This window comes from Eurytemora carolleeae, unplaced genomic scaffold (assembly GCF_000591075.1).
Source record: "Eurytemora carolleeae unplaced genomic scaffold, Eaff_2.0 scaffold251, whole genome shotgun sequence".
Classification (NCBI taxonomy): Eukaryota; Metazoa; Arthropoda; class Copepoda; order Calanoida; family Temoridae; genus Eurytemora; species Eurytemora carolleeae.
In genome coordinates, this window is record NW_019396288.1 from 61,395 (window position 1) to 82,924 (window position 21,530).

At 31.9% G+C, this 21,530-nt stretch overlaps 1 protein-coding gene across 2 annotated transcripts; it reads left to right on the top strand.

The window, feature by feature from the left end:
* The first annotated feature begins 3,570 nt into the window (after positions 1 to 3,570).
* Positions 3,571 to 21,257, top strand: LOC111700203 (putative glycerol kinase 5). Of its 2 annotated transcripts, XM_023471060.1 has the most exons (23): positions 3,571 to 3,593; positions 5,431 to 5,491; positions 5,956 to 6,056; positions 7,192 to 7,295; positions 7,821 to 7,895; positions 8,343 to 8,399; positions 8,820 to 8,923; positions 9,726 to 9,793; positions 10,354 to 10,438; positions 11,356 to 11,484; positions 12,611 to 12,664; positions 13,473 to 13,543; positions 14,346 to 14,367; positions 14,821 to 14,896; positions 15,358 to 15,407; positions 15,981 to 16,028; positions 16,727 to 16,783; positions 17,995 to 18,056; positions 18,570 to 18,642; positions 19,525 to 19,595; positions 19,788 to 19,870; positions 20,752 to 20,873; positions 21,076 to 21,257. In XM_023471060.1, exons 1-22 carry the CDS (start codon positions 3,582 to 3,584, stop codon positions 20,831 to 20,833), a joined length of 1,545 nt encoding a protein of 514 aa, XP_023326828.1. In that variant the 5' UTR covers positions 3,571 to 3,581; the 3' UTR covers positions 20,834 to 20,873; positions 21,076 to 21,257. The 2 variants fall into 2 exon arrangements, with proteins under 2 accessions (XP_023326828.1, XP_023326829.1); XM_023471061.1 differs by lacking the exon at positions 16,727 to 16,783.
* The last annotated feature ends 273 nt before the right edge of the window (positions 21,258 to 21,530 follow it).

Consider the following 21,530-nt stretch of genomic DNA (forward strand, 5'->3'; position numbering starts at 1 on the left):
ATCACTTGTTGGATCAAAATCTACACTTTTTAGATAACATTCTATATAATAGAAATAAAACTCTAAACTTTTTGAAATTTTAAGGCAAAATTGTTAATTTAAGAAAATATGTTAGGTCAGATTCTGCAGATTTTAGATTTTGCGAAATGTAAACTTAGATGTAAAAATAATTTTAGATCAATTTTAATATTTTTATATGCAGCATCATGCAATGCCATGTACCTTTATTTTATATTTCAATTAGATGGAAAATTAAAAAATTCAAGTTTCAGGTGAGTAATTAGTTCCTTTGAACCGAACAATATCTTTTTGAATTTTTATTCATTTGAATCTTTTAAATTTCGAGTTGGGATGCAAATTTTTTTTCCAGAATATCAAACACATGTCATATTCCTTCATTAAAAAGGACGATTTCCTCCTCTCAAAAAGATCACAGTCTTACAGTATACAATTAAATGGTTTTTTATGTGATACTAGCTTGGAACTCCAGCTTTGCTTTGAGTTTTCCCTGAAAAGTCAACCCACTCAAGTTAAAATTTTGAACCCAGACTAAGAACATCCCTCCAGGTTCTCTTTAGATCAAAATTCTAGGCAAAATTGTCCAGGGACGAGATATTTTTAAATATTGATTACTACTTTTTATATTTATATACAGATAAAGAATGCCTTCGAAAAAAATCTTTGCTTGAGAAGTCCTGACTTTATCTCCTTTAATTTATTTCTCAATACTTTTTTATTGGTACTTTATTGTATGTTTTATTGCAATGTCATCCATCAGAAGACGGGTAACTTACAGTCGATTAGACTATCAAATTGTAAAAAAAACGAAACAAAAAATGTCTAGTTAAATTAAAAAAACATGTCTTGATTTGTAATGCAACGCTTCTTCTTCTTGTAAAATCACGGAGAGTGGAGATTTTGGGCAAATCATTGTATACATTGTCACTCTGCATACTGTTCAGATAAAGACTAAAATTGGTTACCAATGACTTTGCATCAAATACAGGGATTTGCATTCTTATTTAGAAGCATTGCGTTCATCACGGTTAATACTTAAGTGGGAAGGATCGCAAACATAGATTTAAAACAATAGGTATACGGACCAGGTATACAGACCAGGTATGCGGACCAGGTATACGGACCAGGTATACGGACCTGGTATACGTACCAGGTATACGAACCAGGTATACGGACCAGGTATAGTGTATACCGACCAGGTATACGGACCAGATATACGGACCAGGTATACAGACCAGGTATACGGACCGGGTATATGGACCAGGTATACGGACCAGGTATACGGACCAGGTATACGGACCAGGTATACGGACCAGGTATGCGACCATGTATGGGGACCAGGTATACGGACCATTGTCATATTTAAAGAGTTTTAAGTCGTCATAAAAGTCTCATTCTTTCTGGGTAACCCTGTATATCCATAGAAGCATAGAACTTATACGAAATGGAATGTACAGTGTACACTGTGCTATTGACAACAACTAAATAAAGTTAAACTCTTCACTCTTGTACAAAATGTTTTAATGTAATAAACGTAATAAAAAAAACTTTTTTGCATAGATGACAATGCACGATTTACATCAGTACCCTTGAAGCATTTATCTGATACATTTTGCGGAAGATATTTTCATTTTTCTAGGCTTGAAAGTAATTCATTCCGATAATTCCTGTATGTTTTCCTGCAGTAGAAATGCGCAAGTCCCTTTTGTAGAGAAACCAAAAATTGAAAATAAAGTTGTTTAAAATTCTAAACGATGTTATCTAATTCATACTTGATCAGACAAAAGCTTGTGTAAGGGTGCCCTTGTGAATCGGGTATTGACATCTTTTTTAATTGAGGGTCACTTGAAATTACGCGTAAAGTCCCTTTAGACATATTTTCAGACTTAAAATACTCATACCTCAAAAATTAAAAAGCCCTCAATATTTTTTATGTTTTGCTTAATATCAGAATATTAAGAGCAAATCATATCTTGGCGCTGATTTTAACATTTTTCCATATCCCTAGGTGAATAAACAACATGCTTACTGTAACAATATAAAATACTTTGTTGGTTGTTAACAGGGGGCGGGCATAACTCTCCTAGTTTTGCCTGGCTAGGTTTATACTGTACAGTGAAATTTGTCGAAAAATGTTTCCTTATGACTGAGTTGGTATCATAGAGTACAGTGGGTTTAATCTTAAGTACATCTATTTGTACGGTATTTTGTGGACAGTTAATTTTAATATTTTCAACAATGAGATATTGTAGTGTCAAGAATTGTTTAAACAGCGATGTTTCGGGTTCAGAAATTTTTCATAACATACGAAAAGAGTGGATAGAACAAGTTATCTGGAAGACAAAAAACCCAATTTTTATATGCAGTGAACCAAAATGTAAAAAAATGGATTGCGTCAAAAGCTTTCAAAACTGGTTCTCCTACACAACCAATAGATTATTTATATTTAAAAATTACTTGTTTCACGTTAAGTTCATTTATGTAAAATAAATATTTCAACAGTTTTCAGTTCTTCAATAACTTTAAAATTAAGTCTAACCTAATTTAGATCTATTATTAGTTGAGAATTGCTTTTCATTCTAAAAGTCAGAAACATACAGGGTGTCCCACATCAAATAAGACCGCGTCAATGAGTCTAAACTACGATTTGGGGGACAAATCAGAAAATTTAAGAAGAATAAATCATTTTGAAAAATTTAATAAGGCTAATAGAATTTTTTTTTTGCAGAAAATGCTAGATTTTTCGAGTATCATGTGCGTATTTTGGCGCTAAAGATTGGAGATAATCTAATATGATATGGGACGCTCTGTATATTACTAAGAGTTAATGCACAATGTAGATTTCAGAAGTAAAGAATTTGATAAGAAGCAAGATGTTATTGAGAAGGATTTTATTTTTTTCTCTATTTGTCATGTCTCATTTTTCTACAAAAATCATATGGGCTTGTTTTCTTTGCTTGCATATTGTAGGCTTCGGATTCAAACTATAATGTCTTAAAACACTAATTTACGAATTGTGATCCCCCAGGTTGAATTTCTGATCGGGTCATTGTGTACAGTAGCTGTACAACAAGAAGTCTAAAATTCCAGATGCCCCCTCTATTACTAATATCTCGATGGTTGTTGATTGTATCTTTTCTTATGGTCTGATGGACTTAAAACTGTAATGTTGAATATTTATTGAATGTTATCTCTCTAAAGTAGAATTATCTCCTACTCCCAGGGTGAATTGAGAAGAAAACCTGTTTCTAAATCAGACTTTAGTTTCTCCTGCAGTTTGTACAGAATGTGATAACAAATCATCAATATTGTGTGAACATATATTTCTCAATTAGAATTTCTGTGCTATTTTGATAGATTTCAAATAACATCAATATATTTTAAACTTAAGTGCATTCCACTAAACATAATAATTTAAAGAAGAAAAAGTATGGAATTGACGATTTGACAATTAAAGCGATGTATTGTTAATATTATTCAAATATATTTTTTATTTTTGTGTCTATTTGAATTACTGCACATTGTACTAATAAAATATCTTTTTTCAGAAAAATGAGAAAACAATGATGAGTAAGGTATGTTGTTTGTTCAAATATTGTTTGTTTAGTTTCACACAAACAGGGTTTTCCACAACTCATGAGACTTCAGTGACGACTGTACAGAATTTTTACTGTCTGTTTCCTATATTTTTGGATCCCTGCTGTACTATAAAACTTGCTTTTTTCTGCCCAACCATTACAAAGCCACGAAAGGACTATATTTATGACAGAAGATCGATTAAATTCAACCATCAGATGATACAAATTTCAGGTCGTCTTTTTCGTCTCATGTTTTTATTTAATGTTTGTTGAATACAGATAGGCTGATGTATTTTTTGTTTGTATCATACATTAAGGTTCACGATGTATCGTTTTTGGTTTAATCTGTTCTGATGCTGAAATACTTTACTTTCATATATTTTTCGATGTAATTTTTGCTTTTAATAATATGTTCCAATTTGTTATTTACGCTTTTTTGTTATCAAGTAGAAAAATATATGCAAATTAGTTAAAAATACTAGTTGATATCTGACTGTATAGTGTATACACTGGGAATACTAGTTGATATCTGACTGTATAATACACCGGGAATCCTAATTGATATCTGACTGTATAGTGTATACACCGGTAATACTAGTTGATATCTGACTGTATAGTGTATACACTGGGAATATTAGTTGATATCTGACTGTATAGTGTATACACTGGGAATACTAGTTGATATCTGACTGTTTAGTGTATACCCCGGGAATACTAGTTGATATCTGATTGTATATAGTGTATACACCAGGAATACTAGTTGATATCTGACTGTATAGTGTATACACCGGGAATACTAGTTGATATCTGATTGTATAGTGAATACACCGGGAATACTAGTTGATATCTGACTGTATAGTGTATACACCGGGAATACTAATTGATATCTGGGAATACCACTCTATGTAATTTTTATCTTCACTTTGTCACGTACTACGGTCTAATGCAGTGTGCATAGGACCGGAAAAAAACGACCGTTTCGTCTTTTAACGACGTAAAAACTGTTTAAAAACAAATCGTCTTTTGAAATTGAAAATCGTAGGTCTTTTTTGTTTTCGTTCCTCATTTTGTTAACGAAGGTTGGTAGTTTTTAATTTTTTTCGATCGCTATAAACGACGACCCTTCGTTAACAATAAAATACATTTTTGTATCTGAAAACAAAAAAACCTTAGGTCAGAAAACATTAAAGTCATTTTCCTCTATAAAAAACCATGACAGATGGCATTCTTAAAATTTTCTGACTGTATAAAAAAGGTCTGGAAACCTTAAGTCATAAAATACTACGTTCATTTTCCTCGATAAAAAAAAATGTATAAAAGGAAATTATAAGTAAAAACTCGTATTGATTTGCAATGTAAAAAACGATCGTTTTGTTGCTCTGTTGTTTCGTTTTTTCGTTTTTTTAAAGTTAAAACGAATGGTTCGTTCGTTGTGACCCATCGTTTTTCGATTGTTTTTTAAAACGATTCTATAGCCAGGGTTTCTTTATAACTATAAAAACGACCCAAAATAAAGCCAACTAAAACTATACTTTCATATTTTCAACTGTTAAATTTTATTTCACATTCTATTTTGCGAAAAACCATCCAAGAAAAATCAATCACGTCCAAATTTCTGACTACAACGCAATACTAAATTAAAACAAAACAAATACCGTACTGCAGGTCATACCCCAGTTCAGTTAATGCTAGATCAGATTGCTCAAATTCCATTATTCAATTTATATCTGATCAAGCGTACACGGTACACCTTCACGGTTCCATCCCCGTTGAGTACTATCCTGGCCCATTATTTCAAGTTTAAACATTTATGTACTGATATTTATTTGTTTAGTACGTGTTAGGTTTGGATGTTGGTACAACAACCCTTAGAAGTTTTCTCTACAACAATAAAGGTATCAAGGATGTTTTTGTTTCAGCAATTAATTTTATCATTTTATTCTCCTTTCCATAGACGTCAGGAAGTATGTCAAAGGAAATTGTTTTGGCCACAAACTCTAATTTTGAAATCCCTATATCTTTGCAACATGATTTCAGAGACCTTTAATATTTTAAACTATGGGCCTGTTAGATCAAATATCCTAAGTTCTAAATATCAGAGGTTTACACCATCAGATTGCAAAGATAAAGGGACTACAAAATATGAATTCTGTTCTTTAATGTGCAATTACTGGTCTTGTTATCCCGTAACCCCATTGGCTTAGTTTTCATACATCGGAGTAATTGAAGCATATTTGTTTGGATGAATATCAGGATGTTAAACCTTTTCTTTTATATAAATAGATGTTAAATTAAACAAAGGAGTTTGAGAAAATGCATGATTTTAAATTGCAGTTTACTTTAGCTTCATGTTATTTAGGTGAGGTTTGCTATAGCTGTGTTGAGAAGGTAGATCTAGTAAATCCCAAACCAGGATGGGTTGAGATAGATCCAGATATTCTTTGGAATAAAGTTGTCAAGGTAAAGATAGATCAAGTAAATTTAAAACCAGAATGGGTTGAGATATATCAAGGTATTCTTTAAGTACTAGAAACCTGTGTTACGTGTATCCCCTGTATTCTCTAGGTACTAGAAACCTATGTATTCTCTGTATGCTTTAGGTACTAGAAACTTGTGTATCCCCTGTATTCTCTGGTACTAGAAACCTGTGTATCCCCTGTATTCTCTAGGTAATAGAAACCTGTGTATGCCCTGTATTATCTGGTACTAGAAACCTGTGTATCCCTTTTATTCTTTAGGTACTGAAACCTGTGTTTCCCCTGTGTTTTCTATAAGGCACTAGAAACCTGTGTATCCTCTGTGTTCTCTATGTACTAGAAACCTGTGTGTATCCCCTGTGTTCTCAAGGTACTAGAAACCTGTGTATCCCCTGTGTTCTCTAGGTACTAGAAACCTGTGTATCCCCTGTGTTCTCTATAAGGTATTAGACACCTGTGTATCCCATGTGTTCTCTATGTACTAGAAACCTGTGTATCCCCTGTATTCTCTAGGTACTAGAAACCTGTGTATCCCCTGTGTTCTCTAGGTACTAGAAACCTGTGTATCCTCTGTATTCTCTAGGTACTAGAAACCTGCGTATCCCCTGTATTCTCTAGGTACTAGAAACCTGTGTATCCTCTGTATTATCTAGGCACTAGAAACCTGTGTATCCTCTGTATTCTCTAGGTTACTAGAAACCTGTGTATTCTCTAGGTACTAGAAACCTGTGTATCCCCTGTATTATCTAGGTACCAGAAACCTGTGTATCCTCTGTATTCTCTAGGCACTAGAAACCTGTGTACCCTCTGTATTCTCTAGGTTACTAGAAACCTGTGTATTTTCTAGGTACTAGAAACCTGTGTATCCCCTGTATTATCTAGGTACCAGAAACCTGTGTATTCTCTAGGTACTAGAAACCTGTGTATCCTCTATATTCTCTAGGCACTAGAAACCTGTGTATCCCCTGTATTCTCGAGGTACTAGAAACCTGTGTATCCTCTTTATTCTCTAGGTACTAAAAACCTTATTATCCCCTGTATTCTCTAGGTACCAGAAACCTGTGTATCCTCTGTATTCTCTAGGCACTAGAAACCTGTGTATCCTCTGTATTCTCTAGGTACTAGAAACCTGTGTATCCAATGTACCTAGAGAGGATGTGTCGGGTCTGGGTATCTCCTGTCAACGAGGAACGTTCACTTGCTGGTCGAAATCTACTGGAAGGTTAATCTTAAAGGGATTGTTAACTTAAAGGGAGTGACCGGCTATACATGGTAGTGGATACATTTTTACCGACGTATTCTAATGAATTTTTAAAGACCGATTCTTTAAACGTATCCTTCAAAAGGAAAATTTTGGAGAATTAAAGGTCGTAAATGAAACCTATAAAAGATCTCTACAATACTACACTCTCAGCTCAACTACTATGTCTGGCCGGTCACTCCCTTTAAACCAACTTTCCAAACGTTACTCTTTAATCCCTTGCATGAGAAACTTTGAGCTCATCGTGTTGTCGTTAATTTAGTTCTGACATTTTTTACTTTCATAATTCTGTAGAAATCTGATCGTTTTCTAAGAAGGTTGTGATGCAAAACATTCTTATTGTGATGCAAAAACATTCTTATTGTGATGCAAAAACATTCTTATTGTGATGCAAAAATATTATTTTCTTCATGCTATGTTATTAAATAACAAATAGTCAATAATATAAAAATAATTATCAAAAATATGTTTATAATTTATTTATAGACCGTTTCACAACCTGATAACCTGGAAAGATCTACGGGCTGATAGTTTAGTGAAAATGTGGAATAAAAGCTTCAGGAATTCAAACATGGTTTATATGTCTGTAGGTTGTGACGACTGTAGTTTACAATATTTATTTTGTTATATTTTCTTCAATCTTTGGTTCCCAGCAACTGACTTTTATTGATTCATTAAAAGCGAAAGACAAAATTTAACATTTTGATGAATACATCTAGATTTTTGTTGTCGTCATTAAAGTCTCTTTTTTTAATGAATACATCTAGATTTTTGTTGTCGTCATTAAAGTCTCTTTTTTTGTTGTCGTCATTAAAGTCTCTTTTTTGTTGTTGCCGTCATTAAAGTCTTTTTTTTGTTGTCGTCATTAAAGTCTCTTTTTTTGTTGTCGTCATTAAAGTCTCTTTTTTTGTTGTCGTCATTAAAGACTCTTTTTTGTTTCTGCATGATGCAACTTTATCAAACTTTTCTTAAAACACCAAATATTAAAATATGACATGGTTTCTATAGTATAAGAGCGCTGAGATTGGGAGGAAAAATATTACACTGGATTACAAGAATGCCAAGGTATTTAATCAAAAAATATCTTAACATATAGAAAGCAATCTAATCTACAACTTGATTTCGATTTTAACTCTGAGAACTTTTAAATGGGGGGGAATAGCCATTGATCCCTGAACTACGTTATCTTTGCATGGAGTACCTAGTGACACCTACTACCTAGGGATAACCAAGAGGAGGAGTTGATTTAATCAGTTAGGAGTTAGGAATTAGGAGTTAGGAGTTAGGAGGATGCTTGAGCGTGGGATTTACAAGCCAAAAGTTTTGACGTACATTCCTTTTGCAATCAATCAATACGTCCGTCAAAACCAGTTTCATTTATATCTAAATTTTATAATTTTTGGGGGATAGCTTACTCGTTTAAATGAAATAAAAAACTCATTCCAATTTTTTTTCTAGCATTCTTAGTGTTTTTCTTTGATATAGATATCAGGCTGCTAGTATTTTCACTCTTTTCAATGGATTGGTTATACTCCGTCTAGTCTGGGCACTAGATAATATTCCAGGGCTCAGGGAAGCTGCTCAAAAAGGTATTTTGTGAAAAAAATGTTATTAAAAAATATGCAAAAAAATACATCCATGCACTTTTAGAATTCAAAAGCTAGTCATATGCAATAAATGCATTCTATTAAAATTCAAAATGTTTTGTATTTGAAGTATCGTGCACAGAAGCAGTTGTGGAATTTTATCTGTATTTATCAAAAATAACTTCTTATTCATCGTTACACAAGCTCAAAACTTTTAAGAAATTTGATTATTACAAAGCTCAAAATAGTTTTGTGTATACTAATATACATTACAAACATTTAGAGTTTAATAACGAGAAATGTTGTACTTTTATTTTTTTATTCCTGAGCTGATAGAATAAATGTCTATTTAACCTAATTTTTGTTTCTAATCTATAGGGTTTCCGTTTTAAATTCAAGTGTTCCTATTTGTAGAGGCTATGCCTGATTCACAACAGTACTCTATAAACCTTAAAATGATCAATAATGTGGAAGAAATCGTCGTTTTTCTAGCTTGAAAAGTGTTAAATTCTGTAAATTTCCTCCATTGCTACTGTAGCAGAAATCTTTTATAAAGAAACCACATCTCGTTCAGTCCTGATCATGAAAACTTTAAAGGGTATCGTTTTAAATCAACCATGAAAATTTATAAATGGAGGGTCTTTTAAATTATTATAATATAGTTTCTTCAAGTTCATCATGATAACATGTTTCGTCTAAATATTCAGTTTTTAGTTTTAACCCGATCCATCCCATCATGTTTGACGCTAAAAATTATTTTTAAAAATGAAAATAAAAGTTATTTTAATCGTTGAACACTGTTCAGATGATTTAATGTTTGGTTGTGTTGACTCCTGGCTGCTTTATAACCTTACAGGGAAACATATGACAGAGGTCAGTTATAATAAATTTAAATAATCCATTATACAGGCAGAACCAGAAATGTCTGGAATAGAAAGACAATATCTAATCAATGTTTTAGGGTATTTGATGTTTTACAGCGGAAATAGTTTTACTATAATACCTTAGAAATCCCTGATTAGGTGAAATGGGTTGTTACACTACCACCCAATTGCTGGGTCTTTAAAAATCATAACTCGAGTTTGAAAGTCATTTTCCTATTTCAGAGTTTTCTAATTCTCAGTATAGCATTTTATCTACAGGGTATTCCACGTAGCATGATGTGTAAGACACGCCTTTAAATTATTCTTTGATCTTGAAGGTGCCAAAAAAACTTCTTAAATTAATTTCTTAAAATTTAAATGTAAACTCATGAAACATTTTTATCATATAATTGTAATTTGAATGGGACACCTGCCAATGTTTTTTATTGGGATTTTTAAGCTGTTTAAAGGAAGTGTTATTGAATTCTCAAAGGGGATATAGACTATAGAGTAGAAATAGCAGAATAAAATTGAATAATTCCTTTTAAAATAAAATTTATACATTTTCAGATTTCTAACATTGCTGCCACTGGAATGTTTGATCCTTTCACCATGGAATACGCATCTTGGATATATTCATTGTTTAATATTCCAGGTAAATATATTCCTGGATATATTCATTGTTCAATATTCAATGTAAATATATTCCTGGATATATTTATTGTTAAATATTTCTGGTAAATATATTCCCGGATATATTTAATGTTAAATATTTCAGTTAAATATATTCCTGGATATATGTATTGTTAAATATTTCTGGTAAATATATTCCTGGATATATTCATTGTTTAATATTCCAGGTAAATATATTCCTGGATATATTCATTGTTTAATATTCCAGGTAAATATATTCCTGGATATATTCATTGTTAAATATTCCAGGTAAATATATTCCTGGATATATTCATTGTTTAATATTCCAGGTAAATATATTCCTGGATATATTCATTGTTAAATATTCCAGGTAAATATATTCCTGGATATATTCATTGTTTAATATTTCAGGTAAATATATTCCTGGATATATTCATTGTTAAATATTCCGGGTAAATATATTCCTGGATATATTCATTGTTCAATTATTCCAGTTAAATATATTTCTTGACATATTCATTGTTCAATATTCAATGTAAATATATTCCTGGATATATTTATTGTTTAATATTCCAGGTAAATATATTCCTGGATATATTTATTGTTTAATATTACAGGTAAATATATTCCTGGATATATTCATTTTTAAATATTTCAGGTAAATATGCCTGTACATTTTTTAAGTTGTCTAAAACTTGACGGAAAACACTATCCTCCAACTTTTAAACGGTTAATCTGAAGGATAAACTAATCTAAACTGATAAACTGTAACATTTTTGACATTAAGTTTCAGTTATGTTAACATTTATAATACTATAAAAAAATTGAAATTAAAAAAATATTTTTTGCATGAAAAAAATCCATCTTAGAAAAAATCTCTTCTTTAATCCCTTTTCCAATATATTTATGAATATTTAGAATCCATGATGCCCCGGATAGTGAGTTCCTGCGGGGATCATTTTGGGTCAACTTCAGCTGACCTGCTTGGTATTAGTATACCTATCAGAGCAGTTCTAGCAGATCAATCAGCCTCAGTATTCGGCTCAGGTATACGCGTATTATGTTATGTGCTAGTGCTTTGCATAATTACTACACTGTGCCCATCTCCTATTTTAATTTTTAATATTGTTCGTTAATCGATTTTCTCTTGAATTTTGAAAACGAAAACACGAAATTTATAACGTCCCACAAAAACGTTGGCCCGATCGATTCAGCCGTTTTGACGCTTGTCGGTCACAAACACATAAACAAACAGACAGACAAGCAAATTAAATTATATCTATATAGATTGATGATAGCAATAACAAATCAAACCTCAACAAACCCCCCTTCAAATATAACCGTTTTAAGGACGGATATGAATCCATACCAGTTGGTAAAGACAGGGGGGATGATAGTTCTCTACCTGTTTGCTCAGTTAGCTGTACTGTTTACACTTACAACTGTTTACTTATATTGATAAACTGTAGGTTAGGCCAAGGAGTTTTACCATATAAAGTTTCACAATTTGAATAATCATTATAATCATTATTTATTTCTACGATAGCAATATATCTTATTATCCCCCTCCCACATAATTGATGTTTTGCCCCTGAATTCTTTGTTTTGATCTTCTCCCACTGCAGTACACAGATTTGACGCATCAGATATGGCGGTTCCTGGTCTATATATTTCTTGGGTTAGGCCAGAATCTCCTTATAATAAACAAATATGTAGTACGCTCTCGGTATTGTTGATGGCCTATAAAATTAGTAAAGGATTAGAGTACAGCATCACTCTATACACTAAAACCTCGTTGGTAACAGACCAAGTCTTGATTATCCCAACTACCATCATGTCGATGGTAGTGATAACCAGAAAACTCTGAAATAGGAATATTACTGTTCCAATAAATTTATAAAAAGCCTAATGAGCATGAGATACAGAAATTGTGGAGTGTGAACATTGGCACGTTTCGCGAAATTAGTGATTTAATAAGCGTTCATTCAAAACATACTGCTTTGATACAACATCAAATACATTTAATTATTACATTAATGTTGTTTTATTATTATGTAGTTTTCTGGTTTTCACTGAAGACTGATCCATATTTTTACTCTAAATGGAGGGTTGCAGTCCCTTTAAACAAAAGACGTAAAATAAATAAATAATTAAAATATTTTGACATTTGTAGGTTGTACACAGCTAGGAGCAGCAAAGATTACCATGGGGACAGGATCATTTATTGGTAATTTAATCATTAACTTTACACACTAACAACCAAAAATAACTGGGTTTTTAACGCTATAGACATTAGCGAAAACAATATAAAATTTAGCAAAAGTTATTTTAACCCAGGAAATACTAAAAATACTTGAGTTTTACAATAAAATAGGTTGTATTTGATCTCCTGCATTAAATATAATCTTTTTAGTTCTTGTACTTATAACTAAATGATGGGTCAAAGTAATGATAGACTAATTAAGCTGCAGGAAATAATCACTCAAAATTCTCTGAAATAAGACTAAAGCTTTCTTCTCTAAGTCTTGTCGCTTAAAGGGAGTGGCTGAATAGAGTAAAACTGAGGCCGAACTTAAAGAATATGAGCCGTAGCTTAAATATAAGCCGCGGCTCAAATATTGTTGGTTCCACTTAAAATTGTATTCAATTTTTCAAGATTGAAACCGGCGCTCAATTAAAACCGGCTTTTGAGGGTTTTGAAACGCGGCTTAAATTAATTGAATTCGGACACAGAAAACACAATTTGAAGTGAATTTCAAATTAAAGTTTGTCCGATTTACAAATCTATCCTTCAGGCCTTTGTCGTCGGATCATCAAGCAATAAGATATTCTATTTTTTTCTACGTGAACTATATTTTGTATAAAGGTACTTGCGCATTTACGGCAGACAAAAAGAGGACTATTGTAAGAATTAAAAACTCTGCACTGCAAGAAATATGAGGATATTCCATACTTACTTGACAAAACTTAAGGTTTAATTGGTTCCCTTGTTCCTTGTTGACCTTTTTAAAATAAATGGTTTTCTACTTTGACAGATGTTGTTACCGCCTCAGCTCATGCTTCTATGAATGGGTTGATTCCAATCATCGGCTGGAAAATAAAAGAGGTAAGTTAAGTTATTATAATACTAGTCTATTAGGGCGCATCTTCTATTTTAACTTTTAATGGTACTGCTAAATGTATCAGTATTTTCTCTTCGATAAAACGAAGTTTTTATGCGGATTTACATCAAGGCATATTTTGTAATTCTGAGCATTCATAATCCTTTCCTGGGGTCAAAAGTTGGCCCCTTCTCTTTATTAATCTTAAACTGACAGGATTATATTTGAGATAAAAGATATATTTCCCAAAACAAATAAAAAGAATGCAACATTTCACGCCTGCTGAGTCTTATCTGAACATTTCCTTAATTCTCCAGAAAATTGGAAAATTCTGAAAAACTTATCCCGTCAAAAAACTTATCCCGTCTAAAAACTTATCCCGTCTAAAAAATAAACAAAACTATTGCATTTACTCCATATTTTAATGCGACCAATATAATCAGAACTTTATATATACCAAGGTACTAGTGCAAGGAAAGTTATTTCAGAGGTATACACATTTTGTACTGCAGTGTACTGTCTTTGGGCGGAAAAGTAAACACGAGACGGATGTCACAGCCTGTCATGGAATCCATTTTCACAAAAAAAATAAATGAAATATTCTGGTCATAGGAAACTATTATGTGAATTATCAAAATTATCAAAATTCAATGCTTTTAACCTCCTCGGATACTAAACGAACACTGATGCATCTATTCTTGTTTGCAAATTCCGCCCAGAGAGAACTGGTTTCAATATGTACGCAGAGTATACGCGACCGCAATTAACTTTCCTTGCATTAGTATCTTGATACATACTAACTTTTAGGAAGTTGTTCATCTAGCAGAAGGAAGGAAATTCTGAGTGTTTTAAGACAATAAAAGACAGGGTTACACTAACGTTATCACCCCCTCTAATAAAAAAAAAACTCTCACAACATGATTGAGAAATTTTTTTTTCAATTTAATTTACAAGGCTTCTGGGGCGCTTTGCGCCCGTTTACTAGGAAAATTTTAGATTTAAAGAGTTGTTCTTTAAGTCGCCATTTTGTCATTGTTCTCCAAAATAAATTGTTCAAATTGAGGTCTTTTCAAATATAATAAATTTCGACTTATTTTCAGGGACACGTTCTTTAATTTTGACGGTCCATGACCCTTCCCTGGCCCGGTGGGTTTAGCTGTTTTGACGTTTATTGAATATAAACAAACAAATTGTTGTCGCATCTGTTTTGTGGCCGAGGGACATATGAACACATAGATTTTCCCATTTTCTATATTTCTATTTTTCCTTAAACCCGTAACAGGGTCTGTACACGATACCGGAGTAATACTGGACTGGGGAAGGTCTGTTCAACTTTTTGACGATTTCAACGATATCAGGTATTAACCTGGATTTCAACGATATCAGGTATTAACCTGGATTTCAACGATATCAGGTATTAACCTGGATTTTCTTTCAAATAAGGAGCTAAATGCTGCCTTTTTGGTCCGTTATAAGTTAAAATATATTTTTTTTCTTTTTCAAAGTATACAACCTACATTTTTCTGTTTTTTTTGTTTTGGCTAGTTTTTGATTTTCAATGTTTATTTTATTAGTAATTGTAAAACCTTAAACAATATATATCGACACCATCAAATATTCGAAAAAGTTTGAAAATATGGGTTTTTTTCACTTTCAACCTTCTGATAAAAAATGTGAAATCTATGAAATCAAATATGATTGCAAATTTAGAGTTATCAATACTGCAGTGCTTTACGCCTAAAAAATTATAAAGTTTAAAAACTTCTAAAAAAACAATTTAATAATAACATATTTTTTTGCCTAATCATTAATATTGCAGTGAGATAGTGAATTCTGTTGCAGACTGTGGAGGAGTATATTTTGTTCCAGGTTACCTTATTTTCTTTATTTAAAATATTTAATTAAAACAGATATGTGTAAACAGATTCAGCTAAAGATGAGCATCGATTATATATTTTTTTTTATTTTAACTCTTTTTTACTTTTATATAAAGAGGCTTTATAAAATTCGAAGATGTAAATTGTATTTCAAAACTTATTTTATTTGAGTTTTTGCATTTTGTAAAGTATTTACTCTGACGACTGTGCACCAAGAAAACGATGTCCATCTCTAGATCTAGACAAGGCTTGACTAAATAAAAAATATTTAAAATCTTACAAAATATAAAATTTCAAATGGTGGGATAATTATATTTTTATTGATTCAAACTACAAATTCACATATTTACATTCATATTAAAGGAATTAAGTCTTTGTCACAAACTCAATTTTCTAATCCCTATATCTTAGCAACTTGATGGTGCAGATCTTTGATATTTCAAACTTAGATTATTTGATCTACCAGAATTCATAGTTTGAAATATCTGAGGTCTACGGAATTGGGTTGCAAAGATAAAGGGATTAGAACATCTTAGTTTATGGCAAAGACTCAAGTTCTTTCTAGGATTCAATGGAATGCAGAAACCGGTATTAGACCCCTCTGCCACTGCAGGTTAGTTATTCTTAGAACTGTACACTGTACACTGTACAGTGCAGTACAGTACAGTACAGTACAGTACAGTACACAGCTCAAATTCTAAGAATATTCCATAGGATTTAATAACTTCTAATCAAAGGTTTTTTGTTTCAAATTAAAAAGACATTTTAGTTGGGTTGGGTTGGGTAAGGGTCTAAACATTATAAGTTTTCACTGTATGGAGGTAGAGTAGAATTTTTAAGAAAAGAGTGGAAGTGGAAGTAATTGATTAGATAGGTCCTTTTTTAACTTTGTATTTTTTAAAAGTAGAAATAAATCCTGAGCTGCCTTATTATTAGTAATAGAATAATAATGAAAATATTCCTATTTTCCTCTTTATAATTCTACTCTCATTTGTTAACTTTGTTCATAAACAAATATACATCGCTAGATATATAATTCGGTCTGGGTTGACCCTCTTTAGTCCTAATGATATAAATTAATAATAAAAAACGAAAATATTTAAAAATCACAAGAAAATAATAATAAAAACTGTTTAAAAAGTTGTCAGATGAAAAAGGTAACAAACTCAAATCATGACCTCGTGTAAAAAAAGATAATTTGTAAATACTCACTTTTTTTAAATCAATTATTAGTCCTTGAAATGTTTCTTCTCATGATCAATTGTTAAGAAGTTAAAACTCATTATTTTTAAAACCTTTTTAAATGTTTAGGATTCATTGGATTGAATATAAACACAACTAAACCCCAGCTTCTGAGATCAATTCTTGGTAATCCAGAAGATTTATATTTAAAAAGTTAATTATTAATTATGAATATGGTTTCATATCCGAACAATAAAATGAATAAAACTATATTTTGTATCACTTTAAATGAACGAGGTCTGATCAATAAGTTTTGCTAAAAATTTCTTATGGGTACTTCTAGAAGACTTAGCTCTAAAATTTATTTTTAAGAGTTTACTATATTTAATATTTATACCGGATACATTTTTGGCCAAGTTGGCATCAAGTTGATTATTGATATATGTTGCAACGCAGTGCAGATTTTAAAATTGGTTGTTATAACTTATGATATCTCTAGACATGGATGTATCTACTGCAAAAGGTTTCATTCGAGTGACACGACTTTTAACCTGACGGTCTCAATGGAACAGTGTGGTTGTGAAGTAAGGCGTATTCTCCTGAAGAAGGATTAGCTTCGTTGTCACAGCGCAGTAGTATCGTGAATATTGATCAGAGGAAAAGGACACTTCAGAGGCTCGGTTACCCAAAAATATTTCTATTAGACGATGCAAAGACCCTGAAACATGATCCAGAACGCATTATAAAACGATTTAATGAACTTTAATGGTGGTTTATTGGGGTTAAGGAGGAAAAAATAAATATTTGAAGGAATAAGACATGCCCGGGCAGAAAAAGACTATCAAGACCTTAAAAATGGTCAAAAATATTGAAAATTGTTCAACTCATATTAGCAAGGGTTCAAGAAGTATGTTTGCCAGACAGCTTCTTATTACACATTCTTACATTGTAAACAAAGTTGTAAAGCAAAATTTAAAATGACAAATATCTGGGTTAAATTTGTCTCAAAGTCTTTGACATAGGACCAAGGGGATGACACTGATTATGGATTTAAAATTTAAATCAAATCCAGAAAAATCCTCAAAAGTCCTTCCTACATTAAATACTCATTCTTTCTTCTTTTCTTTTAATCGCTCTTAAAGAATCTAAAACAGACTCTGATGAATCAAGTTTGAGACAATTCTGAAAATTTTCTTGCTGTGACGAACGAAGCTGATCACTTTCGGGAGAACGCTTCTTACATTACAACAAAGATGTGTTTGATATCAACTGATCTAAAAAATAATCCTGTATAAATATAGTGAATTCAGGGTTTAGACTTCTGCAAGCACCCCTAATATGTTTTTAGCGAAACTTATTGATCACACCTCCTATCTACTCATTATCATATATTTTAGAATGTATTGCATTTACTCAGAAACAGTTGGTAGATTCATTTCTTACAGAATCAAACTATAAGGTGAAAAAAATTCCGCTTACAGTGGGGCCCAAAAAACTGTGGAATAGAAAGGACGACGACAGTTAGGCTCAAGTTATGCTTCCAAGTAGTCCATTGAACATGAAATACAGCAATTAGGCCCGGGTCCTAACAAGGGGGGAAGTCCAGGGAAGGAATTCGCATTAGATCATTTTCAGAGAGCGACTCTGAAAGAATAAGCGATGCATCCTTATCCCTGAATTCGGCCCTGGTCAGGATCCGGGCCTAATTTAGGACATGGACATAGATGTTCACAAATCCAACCCCAACCTAACTACTAACCCGGGAGTACTTATGGAAACCTTAGTGTACACACGTTACACAAACCCAATTAATAAATTGATTTTTAAACTACTGGAAAAAACTATTTGTTTTATAACAACATCAAAAACACATAAATTTCTCAAATGTCGTCTTTCTATTCCACCTCTTTTTGAAGATTTTAAAATCTTCAAAATAATACCAAAATCCCTATTTTCTAAGTATGTCATTTAGATCGATAAACTAGTTGTGGATGGAGGTGTTGCTCAGAATGATTTTATTCTTCAATATATTGCTGATCTTACAGGTGAGAAGTATTTATCACATGATGCATGATGCATTGTTGTATCATTCATTTATCTGCAATAATTAAGAGAGATATTGTGGATAGGATTCTCTGAAAACGGTAATATTCTTATGCGTATGATTTAACATGCCATTATGGATGAAAAATATGTAAAAGTCCTAATTTCCTAGCTGTTAGGACGGTTTAGGAAGGTGGAGTTCTTTACTAGACAAGAACATTCTTGATTATGGATTAATCAAACAAAATAGTTTAAAGATTGAAACAATTTATTTCAAATTTAATTAAAATGTGATTTTGCAATTAACTATAGATTAATTAAAGATTTGTGCTTTCCGGAAGCTAAGAATTTTGGATTGCCTTGATCAACTCAAATCGATATTCATTGTGAGCTTTTCAAAGAATTTAGGCTTTGCCAGATACTTAAATTTTCTAACTATTTTACCTTTCCATTATGATGGTTTAAATCTTTGATATTTCAAACTTAAATCATTTGATCCAATAGAATATATAGTTTGAAATATCTAATGTCTACGAATTTGCGTTGCACAGATTTATGGATTAGAATACTAGAGTTGGATGACAAAACTCAATTCATTTAATAATTAAAGTTTTCTTCAAAAGTAAAGTCCACTAATACATAAGACATAAGTAAATAAATAGTTATCTGTACCCGCTCACATCGACCTACCTGCGTAGTTCTTGAACAAGCCATTATTTTTCTGAATAAATTGAATCTCTATTTGGGAGAAATTTTGCGAGCCACCCTAATTGTATCTTATGTCTTATGTCTTATGTCCGACGGCATTAATTAAACCACTGGAGAAGAAACCGAACTAACTCAATTACAAATAGTCTTAAAATATCTAAGAGTTTTGAGCTCAGGACTTCCTGTTGAACGACCTGAGAATGTTGAGATGTCTGCATGGGGTACAGCTGCTCTAGCAGGTATCCAGGTATGAAGCAATAAATATATTAACATTTTTACGATAACTTTATTTCAAATCAATCTTTCCTTTCCTTTCGTCAGTTTTATAATGTTAGTCAGTTTTTGCTGAAAGAAGAGTTTGAAAGAAATACATAGCAGTTTATTTTTCTACAGAAGATACTATCAATATATTAGATAAATCAGCTTTTGTATCATAAAGGTTGGGTTATGGAAGAATAGAGAAGAACTGAATAGTTTAAGATCCCAGGGAACATTTTTCACAAGAAACCCGGGAAACACAAGGTACTTATCACAACCAAGGGATATTACATAGGGTTACCAAAGGTACTAATGCAAGGAAAGTTAATTACGGTCGCGTATACTCTGCGTACATATTGAAACCAGTTCTTTTTGGGCGGAATTTGTAAACAAGAATTAATGCATCAGTGTCCGAGTATCCGAGTATCCGAGGAGGTTAAAAGCATTTAATTTTGATAATTTTGATAATTCACATTATAGTTTCCTATGACCAGAATATTTCATAGATTTTTTTTGTGAAAATGGATTCCATGTCAGGCTCTGACATCCGTCTTGTGTTCACTTTTCCGCCCAAAGAGTGTACACTGCAGTACAAAAAATGCGCACACCTCTGAAATAACTTTCCTTGCATTAGTGCCTTGGGGTTACCCACAAAGGACGAGACTTTATAAATTTCTAATTAAATTCTTTAGTTTTACAAACTTTTTTCTTCACCAAATATTTCAATGACAATTTAAGCAGAGACCCTAATTCACCAATAAAATAGTTTTATCATCCTATGCGTGCAACTCTGTACTATTAATGGAAAACCTTGTTGCAAATCCTAAATATACAGAGTATTCTACTCAACTTCCTGTCCCAAGAAACAGGGTGTCCCCTGCAAATCCTAAATATACAGAGTATTCTACTCAACTTCCTGTCCCAAGAAACAGGGTGTCCCCTGCAAATCCTAAATATACAGAGTATTCTACTCAACTTCCTGTCCCAAGAAACAGGGTGTCCCCTGGAAATCCTAAAATACAGAGTATTCTACTCAACTTCCTGTCCCAAGAATCAGGGTGTCCCCCCGAAATAAGATAGTTGAAAGACAAAATTATTTCATAAATTCTGTAAATCAATGATTTTTAACCAATTTGTCTAAGTAGATGTTTGTCTGACTACAAAGCCTGGCAGAAAGCTTGTTTAAGATTTACAAAGTGGAAACAAGAAGAAGAAGAAAACGCATAGAACATAATTTTCTTAGATTCAACATTTCAAAATTCTAAAGGAATTGAGTCTTTGTCACAAACATAATTTTCTAATCTCTATATCTTTGTAACCCAATGCCGTAGACCTTAGATATTTCAAACTATGAATTCTATCAGCTGAAAAAATCTAAGTTTGAAATATCAAAGGTTTACACCATCAAGTGGAAAAAATATAGGTATTATAAAATCGGAGTTTGTTACAAAGACTCAATTCCTTTTAAGGTGAAATTGAAGTAATGCAAATTCATTTATAGAAAACATTTAGCCAACTCTTGAAACCACAGTTGGAAGTAATCAAATTTCTTATAGAGCTACACGGATAGCTCATTCATTATTGATCAGACAAAGCTTTTAAGAGTACATTTGTAAATCTTTGTAATAGTTTAATTTATTTAATTTTTCATTAACTTAATCGAATAAAATTCTATTTAATTGAATTGGCACAAAGTTAATATTTATTTTACACATAGAAATATATTGAATAAATAGATATGAATTTTAACATGTACTAAAAAGTCGAGTAAAATGTATACATATAGAGGTAGAGATAAAGTTTAGGATTTCCAAGGCATGGAACAGTTTGACACTTTTCTAAAATACTGTTTATTAAAATCAAAATGCAATACTTTTATTTCATTTATAGAACCTTAACACAATCTTCAGTGTACAGTATTTAA

Excerpts from the sequence above, each read along its gene's own strand:
- LOC111700203 (XM_023471060.1), top strand. Across the intron at positions 5,492-5,955 it reads TTTTCTCTACAACAATAAAG|GTGAGGTTTGCTATAGCTGT; the intron begins GTATCAAGGATG and ends CATGTTATTTAG. Across the intron at positions 11,485-12,610 it reads AGCCTCAGTATTCGGCTCAG|GTTGTACACAGCTAGGAGCA; the intron begins GTATACGCGTAT and ends TGACATTTGTAG.